This window comes from Meriones unguiculatus, chromosome 16 (assembly GCF_030254825.1).
Source record: "Meriones unguiculatus strain TT.TT164.6M chromosome 16, Bangor_MerUng_6.1, whole genome shotgun sequence".
Lineage (NCBI taxonomy): Eukaryota > Metazoa > Chordata > Mammalia > Rodentia > Muridae > Meriones > Meriones unguiculatus.
The window spans coordinates 15,123,112-15,140,465 of record NC_083363.1 but is presented as its reverse complement, the minus strand read 5'-3'; the positions used below and the strand labels follow the sequence as shown (position 1 = coordinate 15,140,465).

The 17,354-nt window shown below is 45.5% G+C and overlaps 1 protein-coding gene across 5 annotated transcripts in view; it reads right to left on the bottom strand.

Moving 5' to 3' along the window:
* Positions 1–438: 438 nt before the first annotated feature.
* The window catches only part of Bicc1 (BicC family RNA binding protein 1), a 224,220-nt gene continuing 207,304 nt past the window's right edge, over positions 439–17,354 (bottom strand). For 3 of the 5 annotated variants that reach the window (XM_021649788.2, XM_021649790.2, XM_021649791.2), the window contains exons 18-21: positions 12,204–12,360; positions 9,561–9,721; positions 8,144–8,243; positions 439–2,934 (exon numbers count right to left, since the gene is read on the bottom strand). In XM_021649788.2, the coding sequence (XP_021505463.1) occupies positions 2,804–2,934; positions 8,144–8,243; positions 9,561–9,721; positions 12,204–12,360 (549 nt within the window). In that variant the 3' untranslated portion in view covers positions 439–2,803. Of the gene's footprint in view, positions 2,935–5,416; positions 5,496–8,143; positions 8,244–9,560; positions 9,722–12,203; positions 12,361–17,354 lie in introns of all 5 variants that reach the window. The other 2 variants (XM_021649792.2, XM_021649793.2) reach the window with 1 other exon arrangement.

Genomic DNA, 17,354 nt, shown 5'->3' with positions numbered 1-17,354 from the left:
TCTCAGTTTGAGAATGAGCCTGGTTGGAATCTCGAGTCATGGCACCACTGACCATCCACTGGCTAGATCAACAGACTCTGCACCATGGTCGGACGAAGTACAACTGGTCATAAAACCTTTGCTGATGGACATGTTTGTCAAAGCAGTCATCCCACTTGACTCTTTATTACAGAAAGAACGAATAAGAACAAACCTACTCTAATGTTACTCTTTCTATATATACCGATGGCTGGCGACAGTGAAGAGGACCAATCACTAGTGTCCAACTTGCTGGCTAAAATAAAGTTCCTTAGCTTCCTGCCGATGGTGCGTGAGGAGAGAGGACACAGACTCAGCTCTGCTGAGGAGACATTCACACTCGGCTGGAAACAGTCCATCTCCTGAAGTCTTCTCAGAAACAAAGATTTTAAAGAAGAAGAAAAAAGGACACATTCCATGTAGAAAGCAATACAAAGGGGTTATATAAATTTATTTCTCATGTAACGATTAGTTTAGAAAACAAATCCCCACTTTTAATGTTAATCCCGTCTCTTGTGTTTTTTAAAAAAGGGATAAAAGGACAAGAATCCCCCACAAAATACAATCTGTCTCTGCTCCATATTTACAGATTACCAGTCATGAGTAAGGCCAAGTTAACATGGCTCCGAACAACCCAAATACTCTGTGCATGGCAGAACACCAACGTGTCTGCAGGCTCCGGTGTCATGTTCCCTCCTCTGCACCAGGAAAAAGGGAGAAAAACCTTCCAGTGTTTTTAATTATTGTTTTTCTTTCTTAGCCTCCCTTTTTAATTGGGTTGAAGTGGACAGTTTCCCTTTGGTGTAAAATCAGAGCACTACACATACAGCCTAAACTAGCTTAATATTGAATATTGGTTCCTCTCCTTCCTCTAGCAAATGCATGGCAGAGTCCACAATAAACTCCCAATGAGCATTTTTTTTTTAATTAAAGAAATACCAAAATTTAGAGAACTGAATAGTCCATCAAGATGGTCCACTGGGTATGTGACGATAAGCCTAGGGTGGTCACCTGAGCACACGGGCACAGGATGGCCATGCTCGACTTGCACAGGGAGTGATTCAGGTCTGTACCCTGAAGCGGTTGGTCTGAGACTGACACCAGGTGGATATTACTGCTGTGCCAAGCTCGCTGTCATCATCTATGCCTCCAGGTAGCCAAAAGTTTTCAAAGTGAAAACCTTTCTATGGATAAAAAGTCCTTCAACTCTTTAGTGATCGGAATTAGCCTGGAGGGCATTAGGCAAGTATTTTTTTTTTAACCTGGCATTTGCATAGATGCCCAGCTTTGTGTGCCTTCCTCCAGCGCCTCTATGGAGATCAGGTGGGAGTGGTCTAGGTCACACGGAGAGCCTTAACATACTAAGCATGAACACATTACTAAAGGTAACTGACAACATGCCCTATGGGGGAGTTTAAAAAAAAAAGTATAAACTTGGTAAGAATATCGCTCTGAATAGAGAAAGGCACTCGAGTGGTTTTCTTCATTGGACTGAAAACCTCCACGTGTCTGCAAACATAGAAAATAACACCATCTGTTCCCTTGGACTTTCACAGTATAAGATTGTAACAATAAATCCGGCCATTTAGAAAACAGTTTTCTCCCCTTTCAGAATTCAGCACTTGGATAAGCTGTCCCTGGCGCCCTTTCTCTGTTCCCCACTGATCGGAGTTGAGGACTTCAAACTGAAGAAGGCACTTTAGGCAAAGTCCCATGACCCACAGTGGGTGGAGCTACTGGGTAAGGAGGGGGCCTCTTCATAATGGCAGCACTGCTGTCTCGTCAAATGGTTACTTGTCTTTTTAAATAAAGTGACAACCTGGGCTCCAGTTATGAATGCAACTCATTCTCTTCCATAAATCTCTAGAAAATATCAATTTCATCAGTTATCTACTGTATGCTTATAATATCTAGAAATAAAAAGTTTGATATAAATAAATGTCCTTTAGTGGCAGTATACTAAAAGACCAGCCCCTTGGCCTTTAGACAACCATTAAGATCACCGTTGCAATACAGACAGCAGCTAACTCTGACAACTGCAAAGAGCTAGTATTGCAAAGTCCATTTGGTCTGTCTTTTGTACCTGGCCAGTGGACTGCAGTCATGGCCAAGGGCTCATAAGATGCTGACACAAATGAACAGAATTTGGTCCAGAGCCAAGTGGCCCACAATTCCCAACAGCACAGAAAATTCTGCCCAGGAACCAATTAAAGTCCAGTACCATTTCAAATAAACATTTGATGGAGCCAGAAAAAAAAAGTGTACCAATCCCAGAAACATAAAGATGAGAAGCAGATTCCACAGGACGAGCTACTAGGCCATGTAAAGTGCTGGAAGACCTCAGTCATTCTTTTAAAGCAGAAAATTATACTTTGATTATTTTTTTTCAAATCCCCAAACACCAAGACAGTTCAAGCAAACAAAGTAACTGGCATCCCAGATATCAAATTCTCCTTCATTTTAGGTACAAAAAAAAAAAAAAAAAAAAAAAATCAGTGCATATGTAATATAGGTAAATAGAAAGAAACAAAGCCCTACCCTCTTTTTGCAAATTCTGTCCAATTGCCAGCTTAAAAAGCATTCTCCCTTTGGTGCTTTATGGCAACATGAGAACTCGAGACACTTCTCTTGCATTCTTTTTTTTGCCATGAAGTACAGGTGCGAATTCAATGCTTTGGTCCTGATACCAGACACTCAGGGTGCCAAGGACGGATGGGTGCAGTGAATACTGTCCACAGATCATGCCCACCTTTGCGGATAGCAGGTATGTGTCCAGAAGGTACCGCTACCAACGGCCACTGACACTGGCAATATCTGAGTGGTACTGGCGGGGTAGCCTCCCACTGGCTCCGCCTTCCAGGAAGGAGGTGCATGCATTTGGTGGTTCAAAAAGTTTTCTTCGGTTTTTACTCAGCTCTAGGAAGAGAATAAAAGAGAGAAAGAGCCAATTATTAGCAGGTCGGTGGAGAAGGGCTCAGAGAATGAGGACAGTGGGTTTTGTGGGGAAAGCCAGGATGATGGCAGAAGGTAGACTCTCATTGATAGATAGAAGGTATTTCTTTCTTTCTTTTTTAAAGATTTGTCAATATATAAATAAATTTTATGCAATGTTGTCTGTATGTACACCTGCATGCCAGAAGAGGGCACCAGATCTCATATATAGATGGTTGTGAGCTACCATGTGGTTGCTGGGAATTGAACTCAGGACCTCTGGAGAGCAGCCAGTGTTCCCTACCTCTCAGCCATCTCTCCAGCCCCCGATAGAGGGCATTTCTTAATATTACATAGCCTGTCCTGTGAGAAGCACTGCTCACCCAGGAAGCCAGGAGCAAATGCATTTATTATGGTTTGTGAAACATCCAGGAAAATGTCCTTCTCAGAATTCCCTAGCCATGTTAGACAGTTTTTCTAGGTAAAAAGTCAGAGGCACATCGGCTCATGGATCCTTTAGCATGAGCAGTGGCAGAGAAGAGTATTATAGCTGGGGACACAGCTTAGTGGTAGATCCTTTGCATATGCAGAGGTGAAGCTCTAGGTTCAACTCCTAGGAAACACACAAACACATGCGCGCACATGCGCACACACACACACTTCCTCCATTTCAAATACAGAAAAATGTTAAGACAGGCAAGTCCAACACAGGAAGAGACTCCTGTGCCTGGAGCCTGCCCAGGAGAGAATTAAGCCACTGCCCCACAATTGCTCGAGTGCAGCAACTGGTTATCCACATATGAGAGCTTTGAAAAAAACATCAACTTAGTAAAGCTCATACCCGCTTAGAAAATTAACACTCAAGAACAATGCTGAAATATAAATTGTCAGGGAAAAATGAAACATCCTACTTTAATTTCAAAGGGTCCCGAGTGCTTAGAACATACATTTAATGTTTTTTTTTTTTTCATGGCGGTACAGAACCAAAGAGAAAGGGCAAACAGCTAATCATTGTACACAGTGTGTGACTCGGCATCCCGTTTGAGTGACCCTGGCATCATCATCAAACACTCCAGGAAGACATGTGAGAGAAACTGTGAGGCAGGAGATTAGGATTTCTTATATGCACCAAATGTAAATCTCTCCAATTTGCTCAACTTTTAACAATCAGAAGGGACGTGGGCAGCAGATTCAGCATCTCATATTTGCACAGAACTGTTTACTACCAACCCCTACGTTCACTGGCATTGGATCTCTGCAGTCACACTGTGAGCTTCGGGAGCTCCAGTACCTCTTAGGGTGAGAAAATGACTGAGATCTAAGGAGACAAGTGCGCAAGGACCACCAGATAGTCAGCTATATTCTTGTGTGCCTGAGCACTGGATGGCAAGTCAGCCAGCACCTTTAGCATGTTTTCAGACTGTCTGTCCCGCAATGGCCATGGCAACCTTGGAGATACCTCCCTTTTGTTAACACAGTGTTCTTAGAGAAGAAGATAACAGTGACACATTAGAGGTGGTAACAGATAACTGTAGAATTCATTTTGATCAAGTCTTCCCTTCCGGGCAGATAACCCAAGCATTCTCTAGTTGATAGATAAGAAAACCGGTTTCTCAAAAGCTGCTTATCACTTGCTCAAACACGGATGAAGTGCAGAGCTGAGTCCCCATCTGCTTGATACAAGGGTCCACTGAACACTGGGTTTCATGACCACAGATAAACAAGGCCCTATGGTAGAGGGAACGCAACCAGAGACATCACCACATAAGGTATTACGACCAGTAAGAGAGCATTAGTTTATACTGAAGTATACCAAATCCATTTATGAACTGTTAGAATAGTTTGAAATCTCTATGAACTAGACACACACTGGCACACATGGCATGGCTGTTATTTCAGTCGCTATAGAATCTGACCTTCCTTCTAAGAAGCTGAACAATGTGTGTCTCAAAAAACCCACAAACACGGAACTTCAAAGTTCAGATCAAGACAGAATTGAATGAACTTATGGAAGACCATCTTTGGTCTCCATTTTTCTCACAGGGATAAGGTATGAAGGCAGGAGTTTGTTCCCATATTATAGAAAAGTGAGGAATGGGGCTGAACACTCTTCCCCAGTACAGGAGCACGTGCAATGAGCCCATGGGGTCAATGAAGCAATTTTCAGTGGTTGTTTTTAAAAGGTTCCATCAGCTAGCCATCTGAAAGAATGCAATGATCATGAGGAGCCATTCACATAGGTGCAGTGTCTAAAAGAGTGAACACACGCTTGAGACTGAGGAAAAACAACAATAACAAAACAAAACAACAACAACAAAAAACTGCCTGAGAGAGGTTGTCAAGGCAAGTCCTACTAAAGGTATTTTACGGTCTTAGTTATTTTTAAGATTAAAAACGCAAACTCCTTTCTCTAGTTGCCTCTTTTGTCTCAGAAACCCTAAGGGGATAGTTTTTGGAAAATACCAACCTTTTTCTTTGAAATTCCAAGGTTCACACAATCCTGGCAGCTCTCAGGATCTTGTTGCGGATCTGAACAGAGTCACAAACTAAAAGAATAGGTCGGGAGACGTTAGATCTACCTGAGGCTGTGGCAGGAGGCTTGTCAACAGGGTGCTAACACGTCTCTCACTGAGTCTGTCCGGCTAACTAACTACTTACTAAACTAGTCTCAGAATCTCCTGAATTAAAAAAAAATATATCAAATTTATTCTTGGTTGTATCTCTACATTTCAAGTTCATTTCCTACAATATTAAAATACAGGCTTTCTGCCCCAAGATAACAGACTCGTACAAAAAGAACAACTCCATGGATAAATTTAGCAATCTGCACAGTTTTGCAAAGGAGTTCTGAGCAAATCATCTAACCAGAAGACAAGCATGAGTCTGGGCTGCCCAACCAGCCTACATCTATCTGGGGTGGAATGCTTGGAGGTTGTGAGCAGGAGTCATTGTTACCAGGTAAGGTGAGATGGGAGAAGCAGTTTTTGTTGTTTGTTTTTTTTTTTTCTTTTGGTGAAGCTGCTTAATGACAACATTACTTGCAAAGGCAATGATGTATTGCGTTCCAACAGATGCACTTAGCACAGTAAGGTGAACTGCATTCAGTGCGATCCAAGACCCTGTGCTCCGCAGTGCAGTGCCAAGGTACCTAATTCCCCCTTTAAAGGTAAGAGGATCTATGAGCCCATGAGGAGAGGTGGTCTCCACCTCTCCTGACCTCAGAAGAACCATGCTGAAGAGGACGATTGGGAAAATAAAGAGGCTTCAAAGACCTCTTTGTCTTAGTCCACATTCTCCCAAACCTAGACTGAGGGGTATTGCCATGTCCCAGAGGAAGGCTTCCTGATGATCCACCTCCAACCTGTGAACGTGTTTGGTGTTTGGTAGGGGCTGGAGAGACGCCTCCGCGGTGAAGAGCACTGGTTGCTCTTCCAGACGCCTCAGATTCAATCCTCAGCACCCCCATGGCAGCTTAGGACTATCTATAACTCTAGTTCCAGAGGATCTGACAACCTCACACCAATACACATAAAATAATTAAAAAAAAAAATGATTGGTGTCTGTCAGCTGTGGCTGATTGCTTCACAGAATTTGGAAGCAGTTCCCAAAGAAAAAGGAAAAGAAAAACAACAACTTGGTTTTCATTACATCTCTACCACTCCTACGTAAAGGCCAGTGAAAAGCTACAGAATGCTGGGGTTGACATTTCTTTGTATAGAAGTGGTGGCCTGTATCGGTGAGTGTGTGACTTATACCGAGTGGAACATCAATTTCGCTTGAAAATCAGTGGAAGAATGTAGAATTATCTAGCATCACAGTCTAAGGATAAACTCTACTACGGATAGGCTTTAGGTAAACAAAGTGAATAAAAACGATCTTATTACAAAGATGGCAAAAGGAACAACGAAGGTTTGAAACGGCCTGCTCAGAGTATTCACTGATTCTCTAGCTTTCTGTTTTCATTGAGTCCGGTGATGTATTTCACGAAAGGACAGGTCTCAGAAATGGAAGGTGAACCACACAATCACCAACACCGTCTACATTCATGACAAGCCAAAACCAAGAGAGATTCAGAAACTCGCCCAAACTCGAGAATCCATGACCTGGCCCAGCAGAGCCAAAGCCTCCTACCTGAATCCACTGTATACTGTGATGAGCTCATGACTAGTCAGGAATTACACATCTACCTGAACACTGTTAATACAGAGCACACCCCTGCCCTCCGGCGGAGGTGGCCCCCTGAGGTTTATGTCTTCAGACACTACCGTGGAGGGGTCTAATGCACAGGCATTATGAGAATGTGGGTCCGGTAATGCCATCTGCTGCTGATTGAAACGGACAAGCACTGAGGTTTTCAATTGTACTTTCTAATTTGATTAGTGAGCGCTGTCTGGAAAGGATTTCGCTAGCTGGATGCCACCTCCCCCCTTCTCACACAGGCCCAGACAGCAAAGTCACAGTCCCTTAGTAAAGAAAGCCTGGCTCCTGCCTTTATTTGGTGTCTCTGTCCTTTCGAGAGGCGGGCACACATAGATTTGGCATTCAAGGACACTGCTGAAAAGACTTCTTGCTCCCTTTTCTATGAACATTTTTTGAGGTGCACTGACCTGTGTGCACCACTCTGACTTATCATCTTCATGGCACCCCATGAGTATGTACAGAGCACCCACTAAAGGAATATGCAGCAGACCAGCAAGAAGGCAGACCAGGAATACAGATACTATTTTTCTTCTGCCTGTGACTCAAACTCCACTAAAACATTGGAAAAATCAAAAGGCATTAAGTCTAATAATCCCACCAAGAAACCTCTCTCAGTGCGTTGACCTTGGTGTCATACAAGTTTGGACATGGCATTCAGTCAAGGATGGTTATTCACAACCTGTTTATTCACAACTGCTAAAAGAACTCAATTGCTCGCTCATTCTCATGTTCTGCATGGGCCAATTTTAGCTACATCTTTCTGAGGAGGTCTATTATAGGGAACAATATTTCCATGGCAGACTTTCGGGCAGGGCCTTGATTACATGATATGGTGCTATCAGCATTGGTCAAATGTTGGCAGGAGGACCCCCATGCATCATATCCACCATGGTACCAGGAGAGTGAGTAGCTGATGGGCAGAACCAGCTCCACATGCTGAGACCCCCAGCAAAGGGTTTTCAGAGTTTAAAATATGAGTTCAACTTATATTCACCTGAGATTGCCAGCAGCATTTTCCTCCGGGCACCAAAGGTCGTAATTCCCAGCTCCTTCAGATCCTGGTCTGTGAGCGTGAGGAATGTCTGAAGATCAATCTGTGGAGAAGAGAAACAAGCTATAGCCAATTGGTTAAGTATGCATCTCCTTACCATGGTGGAATCGACTCATTATTATATGGATGTGTTAACTTTATCTCCTTGCTAAAGCTAGTGGTAGTGGTACCAACCTAAGGGCCAGAAATTAGGAAATAGGTGATGGGGGCTAGAGAGATGGCTCAGCAGTAAAGAGCACTGGTTGCTCTTCCAAAGGACCTTGGTTCAATTCCCAGCTGCCACGAGGACTCACAACTGTTTGTAGCTCTAGTTCTAGGATAGCTGATTTCCTAGTCTGCTTTCCATAGGCACTACACCTACACGGTACACAGACATACCTACGTTCAGGAAAACACTCATATACAGTAAATAAAATCTCGAAAGAAAGAAAGAAAGAAAGAAAGAAAGAAAGAAAGAAAGAAAGAAAGAAAGAAAGAAGGAAAGAAAGAAAAAGAAATTGGTGAACTGAAAGCAACTGTTAGTAGGAGACAGACTAAACCAGCAACTTTCTAGCACTTAGATCTGAGCCTCTTGCCAGCTATGGCCAAAACCAAAACAACACAAGTATGTGTACCATATGTGAACTGATAAAAGCAAAAAAGGATATGGATCTGTCCAAGGCAAAGAATGTTTGTTAGCTTTCAATTATTGGAAGACACCAACAGAAAGAATGTTTGTTAGCTTTTAGTTACAGGGAGAAACCAAAGGGCACACAAGATGGTATCTTCCAGCACATTGTATAAGACCTTGCATGAGAATCAAGTCCTCAGTTCACTGAACACAACAGACTATCTCAAAAATGGTACAGAAACATCTGTACACAGCTGTGTCCGGTGGCCAAAGCAACAAGGTATAAAAAGAAAACAGCTCAAGGGCAGGGCTCTTATTTTGAAAGGAGCCTGAAGGAGTAAAAAGGTGACAGCGGTGAATTCAGATCCCATCTGCTCAGTGGTAGCAGGTTGATAGTGTGCCCTGTAGTCATATGTGCACATCACATATGACTGCACATGTGAACAATGGATGCTGACCTCTGGGGAGCGGTGACCCCGGTTCCCTGCATCCATGACCCCAGTGCACTCTCTCAGCTAAAATAGTGGAGGAGGATTGGGGTGCCTCTCTGCAAACCCCGCTTTCTACCTCCCTGCTCTTCCGTGCTCTACCGAATGAGATGAAGTTTTCCCTCAGCAGCCAGAGCAGAGCTGAGACTTGACCTCCACGCCCGGGGAAAGCATAACCACAGGTCAAGGAGGGGCTCCCTTCTGGAGGTCATCACACCCACAAGCCAAACAAAGATGCCTGGGAAGGCACGGGCTGGCAGACCTCTTGCTGCTGGAAGACATCTGTGTATTTGCCCAGGCCCAGCTTGCTGAACAGCTCGGGGAGGTCGGAGCCCCTGAAGCAGCTGCTCAGGTTGCAGCCATTGCTTCCGGTCAGCGAGGAGATACAGTCCATGTAGTTGCTGCTGCTGAGATAGTGCTCTCCTGGAAGGCAAAGGAGAGGGAGTCAAGGCCACAGAGAACACGGTTTCATTAAACGTCTTAATCACCGAGTATTTCAGATCTCATTGTGCGGCTGAGCGGAGCGCCGGCTGCGGAAGCACGGTAATCCGTCAGGATCAGCTTTTCACCAAGGCAACGCTGCTTACTGCTGTTGGGAGGCTCCTGCCATTCCCAGGTTACACTCGGGAGGCAGAAAGCCAGTGCCGGTGCCTCTGCAGTTAATCATCGTGCGTCCTGTTTTCCCTGAGCCTTTGCTCTTTACAGCTGATTTGATGGGAATCGAATGAAGAGCTGGGAGAGAGCTCTGGGACACGGTAAAGGCACAGGAAGCTGTTACCGGCCCAGGCTCCCTTTGGACGGCACGGTGGCTGTCCAACACACACAACTGCATTTCCTTCACTCACAGGAATTATGTACCACTACAGCGCACACATCCCACTGCCTTGAGGACTACATCTGGGCATTAAATCCATCAAACTGGCTGTTTCCAAATTGAGTACCATCTGCAACGATGGTGCTGCGGTACCTGGATTTGATTTATGACAGAGCGAATGTGTTTCTTGGGAAGATGCTGATAGAGCAATCCAGAAGTCTGTCTTGGCTCTGCAAATGATCTCATAGGTCTACAGTCTGGTTCCCAGACCAACTGACAACCTGGGCTAGGGGAAGGACCACAGAATGATACCATGCACAACACCAGACTCACAAGCACACTGCTTCTGAGAGTGTGGCGGAGGTGTGTGGCCATGCTGCCCCCTCCCTGTGTATGGGGACCCATCCTCCTATAGCAAGTATTTGGCCCTAAGAGGGATTCCTAGATGGTAGAGGAAAGATGACCCCCCTCAGGCAGGCCATCCATGCTGGCCACTCCAGGGCTCTGTATCAGTGAACCCTCAGCGTGTGCTTTGCATGGGTTTCTGGTGTCACTGTTCCCTTTGTCTCCCATTTCCACATGCAAATTAAGCTGCTCTCTGCAACCTCTCAAAGGTAAGTCATTTATTGACATTTCTCTGTCTTCTGAGGACAAGTATTTTCTTATGGGAAGAACATGATGGAATCCAAACCTAACATCTAAAGGAACATCTTTGGGCCATCCTTTAATGGTAAGACAGAAGCCCCCCGAGGGTACTTCAAAGGCACCACAAAGCCATGTCCTGGGAGGCCCCTCAGAGTAGCCACTGGCCTTGAGTGAGTATAAGCTGACTACAGGTTGACTGTGTAAATTGCTGTCCAAATGATAAAGCTACCTTCCATGAGAGCAAAGGGGAGCTACCAGTAAAAACAGGTAAACCCAGAGAAGGAAGAGACTTTGAGACCCAGGGTCCAAAAAGAAAAAAAAAAAAATGTGGCTAAGCCTATGCTTTTAATTTGGTAGCCATAGAAAGCCACTGAGAACTTGAGATGAGGCAAATAGGAATTAAAATGTCAGACTAGTATAACATATATTGTAGATCTGGGCCGAGTAAAACATATTAGTAAAAATGTAAACAGATATCTGAAATAACCCCCCGTGGGAAATGCTTACAGTGGCCCATGACTGCATGTGGCCCTCTGATACGCTTGCATTACCTGTATAGATAGTTTCTGTACCTCCTTTTAAACCCCACCCCCACTCTTAAAAATTTCTGGTGAAAGCTAGATTATTGGGAATCTTTTATCATTCCTTTTATATTTTTCCTTTTCCACAGCTCATCTTAACCTGACTTTCAGTCCAACAACTTAGTACCATCAGTTTAAGTATCTGACATATGATGGAGGAAAGGCAAAACCAACTTATACTGGGGTACAGGGCAAACACCCCCATCCTGAGACCTGTGTGAAGAGCAGACAGCCCACGGGCCATGTTTACAGGATCAGACAGAAGCTGACAGGAGTCTCCAGCTACAAATAACCCATCAGGGAGGAGGGTTGACCTCTCTTTCTGATTTAGACTTGGTTAATGCGTGACAAGTTGGAGACACCTGACAACCCAGCCACCTTGATTAACCGTAACCATAACCGTAACCACAGCTATTAAAGATTTTCACCTAGTTTTTCTTCAGTTGTCCAGTGTGCCACTTTGACAACATCCTACTCGGCTGCTTTCACAGGTTCCTGTCTCTTCCTGGTTATCTGGACGTGTGTGTATGCCTCTGTTACTCACTCCACAAACATCCATAGAACATGGCACTCAATAAACATTCACTAGGCTTAACCGACTTGCAGAACTCACATTCTACAGGGTAGATCATGTAGGTGAATTCTGGGATGGCAAGTGCTAGAGCATACGCCGTGTACAAAATGCAGTGAGAGGGAAGGACTGAGTGACCTCCCCAGGGAGGGACCGGAAAAACTGTGGGAAGAGGCTGTACAGGACTCAGAGCACTTCACGTCTCTGGAGCGAGCTGCCTACACCTCACCGCCTCACACCAAGCTGAAGGCGTGGAAGCTGACGCCTGAAAGTGTGAACAGAAATCAAGCTCACTCGATTTGTTCTGTTTGCGCTTGGGGCTGCCAATCGGTGCCGCGAATTCGCTGTGCCCCATGGGTCCTATTCCATTTCGGTCTCTCCAGTTGTCCGATTCGCTTCCACTTGCCAGGTGCTCACGGCTGCTGGACCTCGAGAGGGACAGAGAGGAGCCCTGTAAAGAGTCCAAGCCACAGAAGGAAGAGTTGAACAAAGAGGACTTCTCACGGTGGGCGGAGAGGTGACCGCAAATGATACCGATGCAATTCTTTTCTGTGCCCAACCAGGGCACAACTCTGTCTCAGGAATGTACCCAAGGGCAAGCGAAGGCAGAAGGAAGGTCCTCCCCAAGGGAACCTGATTGTACAGAATTCTACAAGTCTCAAATGTCATGGTTGAGTTCATCCTTGTTTGGGGAAACCGCTGCCCACACATGCATCACTCATGCACCCCAGCACGCATGCACACACCCCGATACAGAGCTGATTCTCTACCTCACTTCACACAAAGAGGACGCAGCAGAGCAGGGGAGGGGAATGCTCCTAGCCTCACATCTAGTGTGGGGAGACAAGGGCTGGCGTTTCCCTAGGGCACTCTCCTCCCCCAAACAAGAACACACTCTCTCCAATTACAGATAGCCGGAACAACACCCTCTGTTAAGTCTTACAAATCTAAATAAATAAATAATAATCATAATTTATAACAACTCAAAATCGGCCTGAATTTGCACTGATTCTCTCTGCTTATGTATCCACTCCACAATGGGCACCCTGGCCTTGTACGAGGCTATCACCCACGGTATTCTCATCCACAGATTTGTTTTCATTGGTAATTCCATGGGAATCTTTACTGAGCATGTCCGTAAAATCACTAAACAGTGGCTTGTGCCCCGCATTCCCAGCTAGGAGCCCGTCCCTTAAACACTTCCAAATAACAGGTCACCCCAGTCCTCTATGAAGTCCTCCTTTCCCATCCTAAACTGCACGCTCTCTGGTCTTAGCCCCCACCCCCGACCCCCCCTTTTTTAACCTGTACTTTGTCACTGTGTGGCTTCAATCACCTGTAAAGGGACTCCGGCAGTTTCTACCTCTGTATTGAGATCTCTGTGGGACTTCAGGGTCCCAAAGCTCCAAGTCTAGTGCCTACTATAGTTAGTACCTGAGTGCTTTCCTCAGAAATTGGCCCTTCCCACCAGCTACTCTGAGCCTCCCTCCCCCACCCATTCAGCCACTCTGCTGTGAATCTAACTGCCTCCCTCTGTAATCCCGCACGTAAAATGGGGCTGGTATTTTAAAGTGGCGATCAGAAACAATCCATGCCTCCACGGAAACTGCTGGAGCTTCTGCTGTGCTTAACCAGAGGTGCCTCCTCCCAATTTCCTACGACTCCCCTGTAGTTTATCGTGGACTGAGTGTGTGCCAGGATCAGCCTTGCTCAAACCTTGTCTCCTATGCCCCATCGCCCACCCACCTTCTACTCCAAGACCTGTCCAGGGAGGTCTGATGCTAGGATGACCGTGCCATTTACTCCCTGAATTCGATGCTCTTTCTCAAGAGCATCCCCCTAAGACGGGTCCTATCGTGTCACCTGTATTTCCTACCATTCCTATCATCTGTTCCTAAGGCCCAAGCAGCCTCTGCTGAGGATGGACTAGGAATTTGGTTACCCAATGCTTTTTGACTCATGTTAGTTTTCTCCTACCAAAAGTCAGCACTATCCTGAAGGAGCACACTAATGTGAAAGATATGGTCCCCAGGACTGACTCAGGGATGCTGAGTCACACTCAAAGATTCCCCTTCCTGTATTGGGAGGATGGATGCCTTTGCTGGCTTAGGGCAATACACACAAGGAAATTATGGCTCTGACAAGAGGGGCGGGGGAAGCTAAATTTTTCTAGTGAAAATATCTGTCATCTCCCAGACCAAACTCAACCCAGAGTAGCAAGGGCTGCAGTCCTCATGAATGGCTAGTGCCCTACAGCTCGACATTTCAGCATGTCTTTCACCACTCGCCCAGCAGACTGATCCAGGAAATGGCCAAATGGCAGACTTCTGGAGATGGCGATTCCTGCTATCCCACTGAGAGTTCTAAAATGCCCGCTGGGTAGTTCACCTCCACACTGAGCTTTGTGAGACTAACCAGACCCTTTCCTTTGCTCAGTGTTGGGGAAGTTCAAAATCATGTGTGGTTCCCAACTCATACTTCCGTTTGTTTGAGAGAATATGTGATGCTACCAAGCTTTTAAGAGACAGCAGAAAGAAAATGGAAAAATCCAAAATGCCTTTGTGGCTCAGTTCAAAGTGGAAAGAGCCTGCCTCTTATCTAAAGAACTTTTTGGGAAGACAGGGTAATTATTTAGTTGTCCAAACACTTGAAAAATTGTTCAACTCAGCTTTTCAATAATACAGAGTACAGAGCTCAAAGTATCTAATTCTTGTGCCAAGCAAGCTTCCTGGAGCAGGAAGCTGAGGCACCTGGCACATGGGCTGGGTAGTTCTTGGCCACCAGGACAAAGGCAGCCAGGGCTGCTACAGCTCACGTGGCTGCAGTCTGCCTTTCCTTTATTAGAAGAGTAAAAACAAGGAAGCTGAGGACATTTCTAGTCAGCCTACAATTTAAACATGAGAGTGGACCCCTACACATACTATTAGTCTATCTATCTACCTATCTCCCATCCTTCTCTCTCTCTTGCTTTCTCAGTAGGAACTGTCCTCTAACATTTCTTAGGTCCTTCTGCACATCCTTGATCCACAGAAGCCAGTCTCCGTCCTGTTTTTCAATCCTTCCGAGCTATTACAGAGAAAAGTAGAAGCTTGCCTGACCAAGGAGAGCTGCTGCCACAGAAAATCCAGTAATGCTGCAAGCGGATCCTCTCTCTTCATGAAGAAAGGCCTCATCCCAAGGCAAGTACAGAGCACCATGGCTAAGGAAAGCCAGAGTCTATCTTTCCCACCCTTCAAAGGGGCAATGGAAAGAAGCAGATGATGTGGAGCTTCCCCAGGCTCCAGTCTCATGATCACTGCCTGCCCCACCTTCCAGCATGAGTGGACTGACTGACTTCAGTCAGGGAAGTAGAGCAGGCTAGCCCAAGCCAGCCAGATCAACAAAGACTCCAGAGAGGGTCAGCTACTAGACAGAGGCACTGTACATTTCCATCCCCAGAACACTGTCTACCTGACCTGGGTAAGAGCAGGAGTGGAGGACGTTTCAGGGTCCCATGCTTGTTTTGGCCAAAACCTTCCTTAGTATTTCAGTACTAAATGCCCCTTAGAGCAATGTTTCCTTGGGACATTGTCATCAACCATGACTCATATCGAAAGCACACATCCCAAGCTGCTCTGTCCTATGACCATATGAGATCTTGAAGAACTTGACAAAAAGGTGGTTCTTCCAAGTGATTAAAAATTCTCATTTTCTCTTCTCTCTCTATCACTCTGTGTGTGTGTGTGTGTGTGTGTGTGTGTGTGTGTGTGTGTGTTCCCATCCATGTCATGTAGCTCTACATTAATTGCACATCATCTTTTCCTATGCACTCCTTCAGTTCAATCATTAAGGAGAGGCTCTAGAGCATTCTGTAAAATGAACTCGGGTCTTTTTCCTCACATTTACTGGCCTGTGTCATGTAGAAGACATATCCATTCTGGGAGCCTCTTTTCCCACTAGAAGTTTGTGGGGATTATACAAATTTACACATGAAAATGTGACACATAAACCACGAAAAACTAAGTGAATCCAATTTAAAAACAATTATCACTTCTACGTTATGTGTCCACATAACACTCTGAAAGTATTACTTTGGATATAAAAACCATAAATAGCTTGAGTATGCAGTCACTTCCTCCAATGAGGATGAAAATCGCATCCTTCGGAAGCCTTGGTTTTCCCATAGATAGTTCTCCGGCAAAGCTGACAGTAGCTTCCTAGTTTACTAGGTACCCAACAGTACCACCCCAAAGAAAATGCAAGCTGATGAGAGTAATAAAGGCCCACCTAATCTACCCACAGGACCTGTGGGGTTTGTGGGGGCCCCAGTAGCTCTGCACCTGACCTCTGGGTTAGGCACCATTTCCAACTTGCTACAGTGTCGGGCTCAGAGCGGGCTCAGAGCGGGAACTGAAGGGCGTTTCCAAAGCTACATGTTTTATTTCAGAAACTACAGAATGGCTGTCAACATCTCCACACTTTTACTCAGCTAAAAGCAGAGGCTAGGGGGCAGACCACATCTCAGCCTTCGCTTAATTCTTCTGCTAACAAAAGACAATGCTATTTCCTCTCCGCGCTCTGGAGCTGAGAGGCCTGAGAGGGAGTGGTCACCTACAGCCTGAAAATGCTGCATAATGGTCCCTGGGTTCCTGCTGCTGAAGGTTACTTTTATCTTAAATATAGCCTGCCAGGTGGCTACTGTAACCCTGACAATGAAATTCACAGGGACTATTCAATAGTACTTTCTTCTTCCCTTGCTCAAGAGAGATAAAGAAAACATTCAAAAGTATTTGCTTTTTGCCTTGCACCCATCAAACATCTTATTACAAAGAAAACGACAGGGAAGAGGAACTCCATCTACAAATGCTACTTACTATTAGACTAACGATTCTGAAACCCTCGCTGGCCTTAACATGTGCAGCCAGCAGGGCTGAGGGAGCCCGATGGTGCTGGTTTAATCATTCCCACCCACCCAGAGACTGCAGTCTCCCAGCCTGTTTGAGTGCAAGCTGGCTGGAACCAGACCTCACACCCCCAAGGCCAGTCTGACACTCAGAGATGGACAGGGTCTGCTCAGAGTCACGTGAAGCCTGGCCAGGGGGATGGAGTTCTGGGAACCTTCCTCCTCCGCATGCAGAAAGAACGCCTCTTGGTGGAGCTGCGCCTCCAACATCTGGGATACATAAGCCTGTTGGAACTGCTGCTGGAGAGGCTTCCTGCTGTGCTCCTGGCACAACTCAACATACTGAAGTTAACTCAGATTTGAAAATCTGCTTTTGTTGAACATTTGCCCTTTCCCCAACGGTGGCTTGATAGTGACACTCTCTGACAAAGGGACTCTTTGTGAGCTTTTATGAAACACTGCAGCTGCCCTTTGCTTGATCTTAGACCCACTCCATCATTTTGGAGACCCTTCATCCAACAAAGATCTACTCCTAAATTTAAATTTCCATAGCATGCATGTAT